Below are 16,509 nucleotides of genomic sequence, written 5' to 3' on the forward strand. Positions count from 1 at the left end.
TTGGCAAAGCGAGGGGCTCTGTGTGTCGCTTGTGGTATCGGCGTAGCAGGGTGCTAGAGGTACTGTCGAAGAAGAGCGAAGAAGTAAAAAGAGATCGTTTGGCGGAAAATAAACGAGGGCTTTATACCTCTCGAACGACTCATACCTCTCGAACGACTCATACCTCTCGAACGACTCATACCTAAACCAATGAGCCGGTCCGATTATACAAACACATAGCGACGAGCCCAACAACCCAACGAGCAGTGGTAGTCGTTCGTAAGAAGTAGTTGTTCGTATGAAAACAATTTAACGAGTCGTCGTTTGTAACAAGTGACTCACGTCCTATGGTCTTGTTCTCTTTTCCTTTCTCTGGCTTGCAGGCCTCTTCGAATAACGACAATTAGAGCGAGCATGCGGATAATAGCGGAACTAGGGCGATGCGCTGATAACTAGGTAAGCCGATACTGAATTGAAAGGATGGCTGCCATAAGTTGCTTTAGATGATCTGGTTCTTAGTCCCAGCGAAGAGCTTTATGGCAGCAGACAGGCCACCGACATGATGAAATGCAACATGGGATCATAAATCATTGATTGATCGGCCCCAGAGGGTATATTGAATGTTGCATTGAGACTTTAATTGCTTATAGTAATGCAGCTTGTTGATTTCACAAGGCCCCTCAACTTCTAGGAAGAAGGGTGGAGTGGTAAAAAGTTAAAGAAGGGAAAAGTAATAATAACTGTAGAGACGTAGACTAGAAACGAGATGTAGGAGGTAGCCCTGGAGTTATACATTTGATATCGGCCAAGGTTCGCGCTAGTGACAACGCTAGCACAAAATAAGACTAGAGTTTTGAAAGCGGTCATCCACAGTGGTGGCAGATTGAACATCTGACCGCCTGTGGACGTCAACTACCTACCTATCGAGCTTGTAGTCAAGTATTCAGACTATTGGACTCTCTCTCTGGCTATGAAGCTGAGCCATTATGCCACCCATGGCTCCAATTCTCAATGAGCCACATGTCTTGAACCAAGTAAGCCAATAAACGTTGGACAAGGTACTTAAAACGGGACTGACTTCTTCTCCATAGATTATCATCTCACCGTCGGATACGGACTATCTGGATCAGCTCATCCCCTCTATCAGAGATTACAGCGTTGGAAACCGCACTCCACAACTCCTGCAGTCGTTATCCCGGTTCGCGGGCGACAAAGAGTCCGAGATCGAAAGCATATGCAATTCAAACCACCAGGAATTCGTTTCATCTGTGAATTCACTGCTTCGGATTCGAGAGGGGACAGTGCGCTTGACAGCAGAGATCCTTGATCTGAATCAATCGATTCAGACCAGTACCGAGCGCCTAGCCGAGCAGAAGAAAGCGTTGGTGGAATCGCGTGGCCACCGACAGAACATTGACGAGACCAGTCGCGCTATTCAGGATTGCATGGAGGTGTTGCGTCTAGCCAACCAAGTCCATGACCTCTTGGCAAAGAAGAACCACTACGCCGCGCTGCGGGCGCTGGAGGAATTGCAGAACGTCCATCTAAAGGGGGTGACGCAATACAAGATTGCAGTCATGATACAACGCTCAGTTCCCGCGACGCAGAGAGCTATCGCGGAAGCAGTGATGTCAGACCTCAACACCTGGCTTTATCGTATCCGGGAAATGTCTCAATACCTTGGGGAAATTGCGCTCTTCCACACAGACCAGCGGAAAACCAGACAAAAACAAAGAGCCGAGAAAATCCCTTACCTAGACCATTTCAATTTGAACTCCGCGATCGAGCTGGTGTCTGATGAAGATGAAGAGTATGACCTGCTCCAGAATGAAGATCTTCAAGTCGACTTCACACCGCTGTTCGAGTGCTTGCATATCCATCAATCTTTGGGACATATGGATAAATTCCGAATTGAGTACGCGACCACCCGTCGAAGACAAAAAGAGCTCTTGCTTCCGTCTTCTATCACCCTTGTTGATGAAGATGGTTCTAGTTTGCACAATCTCTTGGAAGAGATGGCTGGATTCGCCATTGTTGAACGGGCCACAATGAAAAGAGCCCCCGATCTCAGGTCGTCCGTCGATGTAAGAAACCATATCCTCCTCTTTAGCCCCTCTTCAACGGGGGGCCTTGTGGTAATGATCTGACCCATGCCTCCGAATAGATTGACGAGCTGTGGGACTCGATGTGTCAGGCGGCCGTAGTGTTGATATCGAAAGCACTTCATGAAGTCGACAACGCTGAAAGCATTCTCAACATCAAGAATCTGATTGCTCTATTCATGCAGACAATGAATGTGGGTAGACCCAGCTCTATTATCTTGGGCCCAAATAGCTGATATCCATATAATAGACGTGGAACTTCCCCGTGCGTGTCTTTGATGACTTTTTATTAACACTCTTTGGCAAATACGCCGAGCTTCTGAAGAAGAGATTCAGTGACGATTTCCAGGAGGTAAGGCTGTTTCCCCTACACCCTATCTATTTCAAAAGCTGACACTGCCAGATTGTATCAACGGATGATTATATGCCCATGCCCATACAGACCCAAGAGGAGCATGACAAGGTCCTCAACGTTAGCTGGTACAGCCCCGAACAACCTCGCGAGGAACAAGTGTGAGTTCTGAATCGGCCTGGACAGATTGGTCCTTATTCAGACCTAACCGATCACTGTAGATTCCCATGCATATTACCTTTTTCCCGGATGTACCCGCTGTGTTGCATTGATATTCGGAATTTCCTGAACCAGTTCTATTTCTTCGCAAATGATGGTTTCGCAAATACAAATGTGATCGATGAGACACTGAAGAATGTGAGTTCAAATCAACACACTGAACACCCATGGCTCGACAACTAACCCAGCAGGATCTGGATGATCTCCTTTCACAAAAAGTCTGTGACACTTTAGTGGAGCGTCTTTCCTCTCAATATCTAGGCCAGATCGTTCAGATTCTTATTAACCTGGAACACTTCGAGCTAGCTTGCCGCGAGCTGGAACTCTTATTGGCAGCAGCCCGATCACAAAACTCCACCGGCACTTCGATCGTGTTGAGGGCCACTGAAAAGTTCAAAAGCAACAAGAAGGCAGCCGAAAAGCGTATCTTCGAGGTAGTCAATTCCAAAATTGATGACCTCATCGAAACAGCAGAGTACGAGTGGATGTCCCCTACACCTCCCGCAGAGCCGAGCAATTACATGCAGACCTTGACTCGATTCTTGTCCAACATCATGAACTCCACATTGTTGGGTCTGCCCACAGAAATCAAGGAGCTCATCTACTTTGATGCCCTTAGTCATGCAGCTAATATGATTCTGGTGGGTTTTCTATGGACTCCAATCAGCTGTAACAGAGACTTACTGACCGACCATTCAGGCACAACCATTATCCCCAGATGTGAAGAAAATCAACCCCAACGGAGTGTCAGCATTAGCGAAAGATGTTGAATATCTTGCCGAATTCGTGGACAGCTTAAATGTCCCAATTCTTCGTGAGAACCTCGATGAGTTACAGCAAACGGTGCAGTTGATGCAGGCGGACAGCGCAGACGAGTTTTATGACATTTCCACGAGGAACAAGAAATATGGACGCGTTGATGCCATGCAAGGGCCCATTTTGCTTGAAAAGTACGGTTTGGAATCTATATCTTACCGTGAAGTGCCTACTAACTAGTTATATGAACAGGCTTACACGCAGTGTCCAAGCTCCCCCCAAGGTGGATAAATTTGCGACTCTTTCATCACGCTTCAAGAAGTCTGGATAAATCTATGAGTGTGTTCTGTGTAATGCAATGGTTTACTACAATGAAGTATCTCGGCCCGTTGGGGCGTAAGTACAGAAATACAGCTAAAAGCACACCCACCATATCTCGAAGTGGTAAGAAGGCCATAGGAAACAATTTTGGACTGTCTGGTGATGTCTCTTGCCTCTTAGAGTGTAACTTCGATTTACCCCAAGCAAGAGATGTGGCTTTGATTCATTGCACGAGATGTAGGAATGCATATGATACTGCTAATGACCAACAAAGTAAATCACACACGTCTTTCACAATGCCACATGTGGTTTCCTCTTTTTCTAGCCAGGATCAACCCTCGTTCCGCACATAAAAGAGTCCCGAAAAGATCAGAGAGATCGGGAGCTGCTCTACAGTATTGACACTGCCTTGCGCGGGAAACAAAACGATAGAATAATCAAATAAGAGCAGTAAGAGACAAAAAAAGGGGGTTTAAAAAGAAGAAAAAAAAGGACCAAAATTCGCCTTGGAACGCGCATGAACTAAATTAAAGTGACGGGCTAGACCATAGTGCTGATAATATGTTCACTTGACGATCGAAATTAGCTTGTCTGTTGAAGATGAGACATATGACAACTACATACCTGCTGGGGAGGGAGATGTGGGTAGGCGTACATCCCCTCGAACATTTGGGACTGAGGTTGACCATACGCTGCAGTTGGGTCTGACTGAACGGCTCCGGGGTACATGGCAGGTTGCGGGCGATACTCCTGGTCTTGAGGCATACTGTGCTGGCCAAGGGAGGCGTAGTCGGCAGGGCCCATGTGCTGGTGCGGTTGAACTCCATGCGGAGCAGGGGGCAGCTGACCGGGGGCAGCTGAGGGCCCTGGTGCGGTACCGGCAGCCTGACTCGACCGCTTGGCATGAGAGGTTGCCTCTTCGCGGGGAACTATATCAATCAGGAAGTCAAACATGTCTGATTTGGACAGAGCGGCAGCAATATCAGATCGCTGCAGGGTACGACGCTTATTGTCCTCGGCGTGAATCCAGGCACGCATAGTCAGCTCCGTGATGAAAATATCACAACCTTTAGCAAACAAGATGGGCGCCTCGGCAGAGATCATCTTGACTTCTGGGTCCGCCTTCATCACCTTCTTGATACGGGCCAATGGCAACTGGTGAATCTTGTAGTCATGGTTGTCTGACTCCAAATGGTTGATGACATGTTGCCAGTATGTAGTCAGGATATCACGCGCAGTTCCTTGGAGGCCTTGGTTTACCTATCTCTGGTGAGTATCAGAGCTTGATAATTGTCCGGTCATCTCCAGGAGCTTGCTTACATTGGCCCAGGTACCAGTGTACAGCTCAGCAACTGGTGCGTAACCTTGCGCTGAGAGCTATTTTACCGGACGTTGATTAGCTGCTATTCGAGACATTTCACGCGATCATCATAGAGTAAAGGTAAGGCCCGCGTGGCTCACCGCGATGGACATACCGCTGCGCTAGCACCTATAAATAACGACTGTTGTTAGCCTCCAGTTCAAATCAATCACGTAGCTGAGAGCAACTGAGCCAGCAGAGTAGCCCTTTGACGGACCCCGGTGCATGGTTTTGGCGCGTAAGTTTGGCGCAATGATAAACTTGGAACTTACCATAATGACCTCCATTTCTAACATCATAAATCGGCTGCGGTTGCTGCCTGCCCTGCTGCGCAGAGCCTTGAGGGGATTGCTCCATGCTCGCTTTAGGTTTGAGCAATATGGGCCTCTTGGGGTGTGTCGGGCAGATCGTGCTGCGGAGGAACCAGGAGGATGCGACGCGACCCGGTGTGAGAAGGTGAGGGGTGGAGGACCAAAGAACAAAGAACGGAGGGATGCGATATAAAAGTGATAATCGGATGAGGTTCACAGTCAGAGACTATGTGAAGCTTGGTGTTCCTAAGTCAAGGCGCGTTGGGTGCCAAGCTAGAAGTGTTCAGCTGTCTGACGTTCCGGGGTTCCCCCTCCTCCGAGCTCAATATGTATAATACCTTATGTATGTATACAATGTATGTGATAAAGGGTTTATAGCTAAAATGGTAAGATGGGTTTCTCCTTTGCATATAATTAGGACTAATTTAAGATAGTAGGAAAGATTGTGAAGCATTGAATTACTCTATTGCAATGAAAGTAAATGTGCATTTGTATATTAGAACCTGGCAATGGAGAGAAATACATATATGTGCCTCTGATAGGTGAATTCCTTGGGGGTCTTCGACTTTCAATACAGGAGCTGTACCAATTCAGGCAGTACTTCTTATACAAGTACTAGTACCTAGCTTACAGGCAAAATTCAGTAGGTAACTTTGTACCAGCTACTGTCTGCAAAAGTATTTACCATCACATGACCCTACTCCACTCTCGCACGAAGCAGAAATTTCTCATAAACATTTCTCCGGTCCCGGGGCAGAGCAGCAAGCAAGCTAAGAAAAATTATAAATTCCTGTCCACCCACCTTAAAACCTCTTGAGCTTTTGCTACCCTCCCTATTCACCAGGGATGGCTGACTCAACATGTGTGGGTGTTCAGGAAAACCTGACTGATGATCAGATTCAGCAGTTGCTTCTTGAAGCAGAGGCTCGACTGAAGGGTCCCAATGCGCTAACCACCCAGAATGATGATTTGGCATCTCTTAGGTATGGAACCCTTTTAAGATCAATAACCTAGGATCTAGGCTAATCCTTTTTAGGATCCCGAAATTGTCACCTGGGTCCTCGCTGGAAGCATACATTCGTCAGGGAGATGATGTTGCTACTGTCGATGCTGCAAAGATCGTCGATCAAAAGCAGAAGGAGTTGGCTAACTCTCTTCGCGTGGCTGGGATCAAGAAAGTAAATACCGTGAGTCATCCAATCAACTCCTTGCCGTCTTTCCCTTCTTTTTGCTATGAGGAAAATATTCCCAACGCGAAGCGCTTGATGCGGCGTAACCAGTCCGTCTTGGGCTGTGCTGCACCAGTGAGAGCCTTTTTATTCATAGTTACTCTGAGCATTCATCACAATTACTATCTTTTCTCGGTGCGATATTTGTGGGCAATTGCTAACAATCCTCACCTTTGATAGGACAAGCCTACTGCTGGACCTGAGTGGTTCAACCTCCCGAAAACAGAAATGACCACAGAGCTTAAGAGAGATCTGCAGCTCATCCGGATGCGTTCTGTGCTTGACCCCAAGCGTCACTACAAGAAGGAAAATGGCAAGGCCAAACCGCCAGAATATTCCCAGGTTGGAACCGTCATCGAAGGGCCTACCGAGTTCTTCAGCAATCGCATCACCAAGAAGGACCGTAAGAAGAACTTCGTCGAGGAGACATTGGCACTCGAGCGTGGCACCAAACGCTTCCAGTCTAAATATAGGGACATCCAAGCCAGCAAAACAAGCGGAAAGAAGTCCTTTTACAAGGACCTGCAGGCAAAGAGAACCCGGAAGAACAAGTGAAATTTCGGTATCTACTTTTGTCAAACTATGCCATGAATGGCAACACTTTGTTGACCAAGGTCGACACCTCAACGAAATGACCTCTGCTGGGATCCTAATACGCTGGACCCAGATTGTCACGATCTGAGTTCATAGGAACTCGTCTGTGTCAAGCCCAGTCTTAAACTCGATCAAAGACATCCACAATGGTTTCGACAACCAGTTTCTGGATCGATGTCAATTTCATCGTCTTCCAAGGATTGATTTAGCGATCTTACCTGCATGTCAATGGCTGCGGCGCGGCCAGCTTCAAGAACCTCCTCGTGTCCTGCCATGCCCTCTTCTAGGAGAGCGCTCAGTTCTCCTGCTGCTTTATTCTGGAGCAAATCGTCATCTCCGCGAGGCACAGGAGACAATACGGCCCTGTTAGTGACCAAACTGAAGGCAAGCACTCGCAGGCCACAATGTCTGGCGGTGACAATCTCCGGTACTGTGGACATTCCAACCACATCGGCACCAAGCATTCGAAGCATCCGGCTTTCGGCTCTCGTCTCGTAACTTGATTCTGTCAGAATCGGATCCAAAAGGGATAGTGTCGAGGTGACTTACGTAGGGCCTCCGCAAAATGCATATACACCCTCGTGCAACTTTCTCTTGCTTTCTGGTGATATGATTTTCTTCCATGACTGATGCGCATGACGGCGGAGGTCAAGGTCATAGGCGTCAGATAGGGGTGGGAATCGCACTCCAAATTCGTCCTCATTGGCTCCTCTCAATGGATGAGTTCCTGCCAGACCTGCGAGGAAGAGATGCTGTAACCCATGTTAGAATATCTCGGCTCGATAGCTTTTGATGGGTGTTTTTTCTTACATCATTCAATAGAACGATATCCCCCACATCATACTCAGAATTCAAACCTCCGGCCGCATTGGTCACTACAAACCATTAGTTCTCGCCATTCTGTAACATCAATCTCCAGAATGATCATGTAGAACGTACAGACAACTGTATTCACTTGCAACTGCTTGAACACTCGAATTGGGAATGCCACCTGATCGATCGAATGCCCCTCGTAGTAACTAGTCCAAGGTCAGCTATGTTACAGGCAGAATGAGGGCATAAGCTGACTGGGCACGGCCAACCATCAACACCGCAGGGATTTTCTGGCCGAGAAGACCAAAAACCAGCTTTCCAGCATGACCAACGACTGTGGAATGTTAGAATCTCTTCCCTGAGTCTGAAAAAGATGACCAACCTGTTGAGCGAGGGAAGTGAGGGATGGATGCATAGTCAAATTCAATCCGTGACTCGGGTTTAATAGTATCTGCAAGCCCTCCTAGTCCTGAGCCACATACGATTGCAACTTGAGGCTGTTGCAGGATCTCTGGCAACTTGGTTCTGAGATAAGAAACCGCTTCGTTAGCTCGCTCGAACGAGGACAAGTCTATCTTTGTCATTTTTGCAGAATTCGATGTATACACTTAAAGAAGGAGAATATATACAAAGTGAAAAATAGGATGAGTAAAGGGAAAAAAAGAAGAAAAAAAAAAAAAAAAGACGTTTCCAAGTGCGGAGTCACATGGTTCCATTGCCCAGGCTAATTTGGCGGGGGTGCAAATGATCCGATTCATAGAAGTATTGAAGATGTTGAAGAATAATCATGTCTAATGAATTCAGTGAACAGAATATTCCACCTAAAAGCCTGGAGTAAGGGAGCTAATCAGGTCCGAGGGAACATATCTATACGGTAACATAGGGAATTGGTTGCAACCTGTTTTTAAGATAATTTGGATCAAATCATCAATACTAGGAACTACCTAGGTACCTGCATCTATGTAGGTAGTCTACCCATGCAGTTCATATATTCATATATTCATATATAATAGTTTAATAGTATAATCCCTACAATACGTAGGTAGTGATATCTCACTGTAGCACTGTAGTTTCTATATCCAAGTCTCACCACTCACCGCCCTGGACTCGCTCTCCGAAAAAAACCATCCGCCAACAACAACGGATCTTCCTCAAAATCACGATTAGCAATGTTCTCATACACATCGCGCTCCTTAATTGGAGTGAGCAAGCGTCTTTGGGTATGTTTTCATTTTGTTTAATTCACAATTCCCACGCTAACAGCTCCTTGGTAGGCGCCTGTCCCATTCCGCTCTCTATCATCCCCAACCCAGCCCACTCCGCCGGAGCAAGAGAAGACACCCGTTCAAGACCCAACACCTACCCCTACACCGGTTACACCTGCAGAAGCTGCCACTGTGGCCCCTACTTCTGCCACACCCATCGCGACCCCCACCGCTACCCCCGCTACCGCCCCTGCATCAACTGCTCCAGTAGCGTAAGATAACTCTCCAAAGCTAGTGTGATTTGGGTTTGTCGCTAATTGAGACAATTCAGATCGACGGAGGCTGAGCAAGTTACTGAGCCTAGCGTGAAAGAATGGTCAGTCCCGAAGGCAATTGGCTCAATGCCAAAAGTGTATCAAAGATCACTGCTCACAATTTAGTTAGGTCTGAACGGTTAGGAGCTTTTGAGGACAGCCGACTTCCACGAAGCGTGCAAGCCATATACCTACGGCCTTTGCGGAGGAAGGCAGAGTATGGCCTCCCAGTCTGCGACCTTCAATTGCGATCATACAGCGTCCGTAATGTAGAGTTCTTCGCGGACTTTGCCATCCGTGCTGCTTACTACCTCAACCTTCCTGTGTCTGGGCCTGTGCCTCTGCCCCGCATCGTTGAACGCTGGACCGTACCGCGAAGCAACTTCGTGCACAAGAAGAGCCAGGAGAACTTCGAACGAATCACTCTCCGTCGACTGGTTCAGATCAAGGATGGAAACCCACAAGCGGTGCAAGCATGGCTTGCATTCCTCCGGAAGCACGCATTCTATGGAGTCGGCATGAAGGCAAACGTCTGGGAACATGACAGTCTCGGTATGGGTTACACTTTCTCTCTCTTTTGGCGTCTTCAATGATCAGGCCACTAACCATCGTTTCTATTCCAGATGCTGGTAAGGCTATGGACGCTTCTGTTGCTGAGGTGGAAGAAGCTCTTCGCCCAGAACTCGCGCGATTCGGTCAGCGGAAGGACAACTCGGCCCCGGGCACGATATTCGATACTTTGAACAGTGAGCGATTCGCAGAGCGCAAGCGTCTATAGATGGAATGGTGACGTACTGCTGAACTTGTATACCCGTGAACATCCGGACTTGGTGTCTTTGCTGCAGGCGCTGTTTATTCAAAAGCCTTTTTTTGACCTAGGCTATATGTATTTTACTGTTTTACTATTCTCATTTAAGCCCATATGAAAGGAAGCTTATAGATCCTGAAAGGTTGTTACTTGCCCCTGGGTACCTAATAGGCCTGCTACTACGGAGTACTCTGATATGCGAAATATGCCAATTATGCGAATACGCCCATCGTAGGTTCGATGTTGTCGGCAATTGCCCCGTACAATTCTAGGCCACGATATCGATCACGTGATGCGTTTCGCGTTTCGCATTTTTCCGGGGTCATGGGGGTCTAGGGCAAGTACGAAAGTGATTGGCACTGAAAATCTACCATTCTCGCACCGATTAATGTTTGCTGGAGATGTCTGCCAACGCGATGCGTTATGAATCTACATTGCTGAGATCATTGCGTGCGAAACACCCCCATATCCGTCCAAGCGGGCTGTCCCTTCTTCCAAGGAGATGCCATCGATGGAATAGCTCAAACTCCGCGGCACCAGCACACGAGCCCATTATATTCTCTGGGATTCAGCCAACTGGTGTACCTCACTTGGGCAATTATCTGGGAGCTTTACATCAATGGGTGAAGCTCCAGCAAGATGCAGCCGAAGGAACCAAGCTATTTTTCTCTATTGTTGATCTACATGCATTGACAGTACCGCAAGACCCAGCCCAATTGAAGAGATGGAGGAAAGAGGCCTTTGCAACATTGCTTGCTGTGGGCCTGGATCCTAAGCGCTCTACAATATTCTACCAGTCCGATGTAGGTTCTTATAGCTGTTGGCTATCAAGCACAATAAGAGACTTTATATTGACATCAATCAGGTGCCAGCACATGCGGAGTTGATGTGGATTCTCAGCACGGTGGCTTCCATGGGGTATCTGTCGCGGATGACGCAGTGGAAGGTGGGTGGCATTTATACTACTTTATATACAAGAAGACATTCTATTGACACCCTCCAGAGTAAGCTACAGCTGCCAGAAGACACCTCGCTGGATGATTCGACGGCACGGGCACAGCTGCGACTTGGTCTTTTCTCCTACCCAGTACTACAAGCTGCTGATATCCTTGTGCACCGGTATATGTCCCTCGTCTACATTGGGTCGTTCATTACTAATGATCCACAAGAGCTACGCATGTCCCGGTTGGAGAAGACCAAAGACAGCACCTGGAGTTTTCCAGATATACCGCGAACAGCTTCAACCACCTCTACGGGCCCATCTTCCCCATCCCGGAGGCCTTGATATGTAAGATACCCGTTGCTTGAAGGAACAGAAGGAACAGACCAAACAGACCAAACACTAACTGGACCAGCCCCTGCTAAGCGAGTGATGTCCCTCAAGGAACCCACCTCAAAGATGTCCAAATCGCATGCCGATGAGAAATCCCGGATCATTCTTACCGACTCGCCGGCCGAGATCCGCAAGAAAGTCAAAGTAGCCCTGACAGACTCGGAAGCAGGCATCACCTACGACCCGATCTGTCGGCCTGGGGTGTCCAATCTCATCGAGATTCTAAGCCACCTTGAAGGTGCATCATGCGAGGATATTGTGGCTGACTTCCACAGTGCAAGTCTCCGATCACTCAAGGAACATGTTGCAGACCGGATCGCCTATCATTTGCAGGAGACCCGGGATCGGTATATTATGATTATGGAGGATAAGACTGGGTACCTGGAGTCAGTGGCTGAGGAGGGAGCCGAAACAGCTCGGGCGAACAGTCGGGCGACCATGCAGCAAATCCGGGATGCGATGGGTCTGTGAACGGCAGATTATTTGTACAATAGAGTGATTTGTATGATAGAATGTACAATAATTATACAACTAGTTATACCACATACCACTTACATACAACATCGAGAGAATTGAATGTCCCCAAAATAGCCAAGCTGACGTGGAGTCAACCGCGTCATCACCTCCACTACGTATATCGCGTACGTATGCTAAGGATTTACGGAGTATAAGAATTCCTTCTTGATTTTATGTTATATTGTACACCGTAGATCAGTGTGAATCATTTGAATTCAAGTATTTTCGTCCAACTACATCTGTATGTGTTATAAAAGGCGGTTTACAGTTGCATCCGTTGTATGGCTGTACAGTTTATGCTTGGTGACGACAGCACTTGGAGGCTTCCGCCATAGCCGTTCATTCTAAAATTATATAAAAAATATAATTACATCTCTAGGTATAATATTGAATCCGGTGGGAGCCGAGTAGACCATTGACACGAAAAGATATCATTTCTCTTTTCCCCCATCTTCGTTTGCCTTTCCTTTCTCCAACTCACACATCCAAAGCCCCTCCCTTCGGACATTCTCTCTTTGGCAGTTCCAGAGGAAAAGCAGCCGATCTCTCACTTCCAGGCCGAATTCGGGGAGGACGCTATCATGAAGCATGCATGGATCCTATTGGTCGGCTTGGTGCCAGCCTGGGGTCTGGCCCTTCATCGAAGAGATAACCCCGCTGTGGTGCAAATGGATATTCAACGAAAGGATGTTCTTGATCCTATCACTAGAGACCGAAGAAGGAAACGTTCGACCGTCAGGCAGCCATTGGACAATGAGGTACATGATAATCGATATATACCTACCTACCTGCCTACCTAGGTAGGTATATAATAATCGTACGGAACTTTGATACTAATGTTTCTGCCTAGGAAACTTTATACTTCTGTAATGTCACTTTAGGTACCCCCGAGCAGAAAGTACGTCTGGTTCTCGACACTGGAAGTAGTGATTTGTGGTGCAACACGCCCAATTCTACTCTCTGTGAATCCAGCGAAAACACCTGCGCTTCCGGTACTTACGATTCGAGCTCTTCCTCTTCATATTCATTTGTGAGCTCGGACTTCAATATCAGCTATGCCGATGGATCCGGCGCTGCCGGAGACTACGTTACCGACACTCTTACCATCGGAGGCACAACTATTAAAGACTTCCAATTTGGTATTGGGTTTTCATCTGGCTCTCCTGGTGAGTGGTTTGTGTCCGATATAACGCCCAATTGCCACAGGGCTGACATGAAGGCTTGTGAACAGAGGGTGTACTGGGTATAGGATATACCGCGAATGAAGTTCAGGTTGGCAGAAATGGAGAATCGGCTTATGCCAACCTACCCCAGGCAATGGTCAACAAAGGAGTGATCAAATCAAATGCCTACAGTCTCTGGCTGAACGACCTGGATGCGAACACCGGCTCGATCTTGTTCGGTGGAGTCAACACTAAGAAATACCACGGCGCCCTGCAAACCGTCCCCATCCAAAAGGTCGGCGGACGGTACTCGGAGTTCATTATTGCGCTCACCGAGGTCTCTCTGACCACTTCTTCCGGTCAAAATACATATTCTTCGAGTTCCATTCCCGCGGGGGTGTTACTGGACTCGGGAAGCTCTCTTACGTACCTTCCGGACGCCCTTGTTCAGGAAATCTACGATGATCTCGGGGTCTCTTACGAGTCGGACAGTGGCATTGGCTATGTTGAATGCAGCATGGCCGAGCAAAGCATCACCCTCAGTTACACGTTCTCATCCCCGACGATCAACGTGGGCATCGACGAGATGATTATCGATGTCGGCGATCTCTATTTCCGGAACGGCAAGCGAGCCTGCATTTTCGGTATTGTCCCCGCGGGAACCAGCACAGCAGTCCTGGGAGATACGTTCCTTCGCAGTGCGTACGTGGTATACGATCTCGAGAATAATGAGATTTCCCTCGCCAGCACCAACTTCAACAGCACCGAGAACGATATCTTGGAGATCGGGACTGGTACTGATTCCGTCCCCGGTGCGACCGCAGTCTCGAACCCAGTGACTACCGCACCAGTTGGTGGCACCGCTGCTCGCATTGGAGGTCCGCATGGAGGCTCCGACCTCTCTGGCTCGGCCACTGTGAATATGGCCATTCCTAAGGCGACCGCTATGCCAAGACACATGGCTGTTGGCCTTGCCGGTGTAGGAGCTCTTCTGGCTCTTTAAGATCTCTGGGTGATCACATACCTTTTATTTTTTTTCCTTTCTATGTATATGTCTTGCATACTGTGGTGTATTTGGAGTCGGGGAAGGCTATCCCTAGAATTCTTTTCCATATCAGTTATTTAGTTTTTATGTGTTATGAAATGGACAGCCCCTGATCATTGAGTACTTTGATCCAAATATAGTAGTGTATAGGTGGAGACTGTACATATGTATTCCTATTGCTGCTTTCGCACTTCTCCCTGGACTGATCATGACGGTCTAAGCATCCAGGGCTATAGCCCACAGGGTGAGTCCATGCCCGAGGACACTACAATCTGCTTCCGGCCTTATATGTACATATTAGATGATTATTTTTGCCAATATTGAGTTTGTAGATCCAATCCATTAGATCTCAATATTCTTTCTATACAACATATGATTTGTATATATATATATATCTCTCTCTCTTGGCATCAACGGGTGGAATCTCTTGGCACCAACGTTCCTCGACGACCACTCGAATTCCCATGATGCCCCGAATCCCCTTTTCTGTCATTATAAAAGCCCAACGGGAAAATCACCTTCTGCCTATACTCCTCAAAGAATGTCGCACAATAGATTCGGCTCGCAATGAACTTCGGTGGCTACGCGAGCGGGCAGTTCGCGACAGCCAGTCTCTTTCATCAAAGACAGGATGGAGAAGCCGATTAAGATCGATGTGTCAAATGCGATCTCGAGGATATCCCCTCCAATATATCCTTGGGGATCAACCTTTCGGCCACTTGGAAATTCTTTGCCGAAGAGGCGTTCTGATCCCAAGGTCTGCCTCTCGGATTTTTTTCTTAAAAAAGCTGTATCTCTTGCTGACAAGCCGTTACAGGCCAGAAACTGAATCATATACGTACCAAGCGGCCAAATTAGTCCGTCAAATGGCCAGGGGCTGTAATGACAAGTCCGAGTCTCCCAACCAAGCGAGACCCTTGCGCGTCATCGACCTTTGCACCGGCACAGGTTGCATATCACTTCTTCTGCATGCATTGCTTGCTCCTCATTTCCAGAAGTTGGAGATAGTAGCAGTGGACATCAGTCCTACAGCCTTAGGCCTAGCCCAGGAGAACCTCAAGCATAACCTGCAAATAGGCCAGTTGGCATCCAGCGCAGGCACAGACATCCATTTCCATTGCGCCGATGTTCTCAGATATGGCTGTAACAATTCAGTACCGTCCATTGAGTCAATACTCCAAATCCAACCCCCCAATTTCGGAGCATCCGATACCTCGCCACCAGTCCAAGAAAGTGGATGTGATCTATTAATCTCCAATCCGCCCTACATATCCCAAACAGAGTTCCGCAACGGCACCACTGCGCGCAGTGTACGGCGCTTTGAGCCCAAGCTGGCGCTTGTGCCTCCACACTCGGGCTCTGGGGTGGAAGACTGCATGCCCGAGGATATCTTCTACCACCGCATTCTCACCCTAGCATTCAAGTTGAGGGCCAAGCTCACGGTGCTGGAGTGTGGGGATTCTCACCAGGCTAGTCGAGTGGTTGCTCTTCATAATAGACTTGCTTCCACCGAATCCGGGCAATTCAGCGCGGAGGTCTGGCCGAGTCGAGAGCGGGATTTGGCTGAGAATGGGTTTCATGCAACTGATGGGTCGCGATGTGTTATCATACAGGCTCTCCAGTAGCGAGCGCAGTCATTCTCGTTCCACCAGCGGAGAGAAGCCATCACCAGAAGGCTTCCACAGGTGGCAGTGTTAATAGTCTCCGCCTCGCAGACGCCAGGTGGTCTGGTCTGTCAGGTTCCAGCCGACCTTCCTTTCCAAGGAGTCCCTGAATTCAGGCTGCATTCGATGGAAACAAAATGTAGATATAGATTATAGATTCTTATTAATTTCAATCTCTTGACTTCGAACTAGTTTGGCATTTCTTGTTTCATAGATTCAAAAGTATCATACATACGTGTATGCTTCCATTTTTGGCCTTAAAATTACCACCTGCACTTGCCAACATACAGAAAAAGAAAAGATATACAGAGACATAACCAGGTGCATTTGTATCGCCCATGGACAAGGGAAGAAAAAAAAAAGAACATTATATACAGAATGGGAGAGACCACCCAACCACCAGCAGGCCACAGGCCAGCCAGTTT

At 47.8% G+C, this 16,509-nt stretch overlaps 8 protein-coding genes across 8 annotated transcripts; 6 read left to right on the forward strand and 2 right to left on the reverse strand.

Annotated features, from left to right (window-relative positions):
* Window positions 1-965: 965 nt before the first annotated feature.
* N7489_007946 (Rab GTPase-binding exocyst subunit SEC15) lies at window positions 966-3,739 on the forward strand (the record flags this gene model as incomplete). The annotated part of the gene is made up of 9 exons (XM_056713696.1): window positions 966-1,013; window positions 1,071-2,063; window positions 2,144-2,275; window positions 2,332-2,433; window positions 2,485-2,594; window positions 2,655-2,790; window positions 2,844-3,293; window positions 3,352-3,602; window positions 3,661-3,739. The coding sequence occupies 9 exons, from the start codon at window positions 966-968 to the stop codon at window positions 3,737-3,739; spliced, it is 2,301 nt and encodes a 766-aa protein (XP_056567411.1).
* Window positions 3,740-4,294: 555 nt separating this feature from the next.
* hapE (CCAAT-binding factor complex subunit HapE) lies at window positions 4,295-5,446 on the reverse strand (the record flags this gene model as incomplete). The annotated part of the gene is made up of 5 exons (XM_056713697.1): window positions 4,295-4,297; window positions 4,354-4,989; window positions 5,050-5,106; window positions 5,205-5,218; window positions 5,362-5,446. 5 exons carry the CDS (start codon window positions 5,444-5,446, stop codon window positions 4,295-4,297), a joined length of 795 nt encoding a protein of 264 aa, XP_056567412.1.
* An 800-nt stretch (window positions 5,447-6,246) lies between these two features.
* On the forward strand, window positions 6,247-7,184 carry N7489_007948 (Fcf2 domain-containing protein; the record flags this gene model as incomplete). The annotated part of the gene is made up of 3 exons (XM_056713698.1): window positions 6,247-6,383; window positions 6,437-6,587; window positions 6,810-7,184. The coding sequence occupies 3 exons, from the start codon at window positions 6,247-6,249 to the stop codon at window positions 7,182-7,184; spliced, it is 663 nt and encodes a 220-aa protein (XP_056567413.1).
* A 160-nt stretch (window positions 7,185-7,344) lies between these two features.
* On the reverse strand, window positions 7,345-8,620 carry N7489_007949 (purine-nucleoside phosphorylase; the record flags this gene model as incomplete). Its single annotated transcript, XM_056713699.1, has 7 exons — window positions 7,345-7,389; window positions 7,442-7,721; window positions 7,773-7,975; window positions 8,034-8,098; window positions 8,163-8,242; window positions 8,292-8,370; window positions 8,419-8,620. 7 exons carry the CDS (start codon window positions 8,618-8,620, stop codon window positions 7,345-7,347), a joined length of 954 nt encoding a protein of 317 aa, XP_056567414.1.
* A 585-nt stretch (window positions 8,621-9,205) lies between these two features.
* N7489_007950 (mitochondrial 37S ribosomal protein uS10m) lies at window positions 9,206-10,333 on the forward strand (the record flags this gene model as incomplete). The annotated part of the gene is made up of 5 exons (XM_056713700.1): window positions 9,206-9,256; window positions 9,311-9,513; window positions 9,573-9,617; window positions 9,686-10,107; window positions 10,179-10,333. The coding sequence occupies 5 exons, from the start codon at window positions 9,206-9,208 to the stop codon at window positions 10,331-10,333; spliced, it is 876 nt and encodes a 291-aa protein (XP_056567415.1).
* A 446-nt stretch (window positions 10,334-10,779) lies between these two features.
* Window positions 10,780-12,167, forward strand: N7489_007951 (tryptophan--tRNA ligase MSW1; the record flags this gene model as incomplete). The annotated part of the gene is made up of 5 exons (XM_056713701.1): window positions 10,780-11,166; window positions 11,229-11,309; window positions 11,367-11,482; window positions 11,533-11,651; window positions 11,719-12,167. 5 exons carry the CDS (start codon window positions 10,780-10,782, stop codon window positions 12,165-12,167), a joined length of 1,152 nt encoding a protein of 383 aa, XP_056567416.1.
* A 626-nt stretch (window positions 12,168-12,793) lies between these two features.
* N7489_007952 (pepsin-like aspartic protease) lies at window positions 12,794-14,378 on the forward strand (the record flags this gene model as incomplete). The annotated part of the gene is made up of 3 exons (XM_056713702.1): window positions 12,794-12,970; window positions 13,063-13,378; window positions 13,444-14,378. The coding sequence occupies 3 exons, from the start codon at window positions 12,794-12,796 to the stop codon at window positions 14,376-14,378; spliced, it is 1,428 nt and encodes a 475-aa protein (XP_056567417.1).
* Window positions 14,379-14,987: 609 nt separating this feature from the next.
* Window positions 14,988-16,045, forward strand: N7489_007953 (uncharacterized protein; the record flags this gene model as incomplete). Its single annotated transcript, XM_056713703.1, has 2 exons — window positions 14,988-15,016; window positions 15,238-16,045. The coding sequence occupies 2 exons, from the start codon at window positions 14,988-14,990 to the stop codon at window positions 16,043-16,045; spliced, it is 837 nt and encodes a 278-aa protein (XP_056567418.1).
* Window positions 16,046-16,509: the final 464 nt, after the last annotated feature.

The sequence above is a fragment of the Penicillium chrysogenum genome, assembly GCF_028827035.1.
Source record: "Penicillium chrysogenum strain IBT 35668 chromosome Unknown utg000004l_segment0_segment0, whole genome shotgun sequence".
Classification (NCBI taxonomy): domain Eukaryota; kingdom Fungi; phylum Ascomycota; class Eurotiomycetes; order Eurotiales; family Aspergillaceae; genus Penicillium; species Penicillium chrysogenum.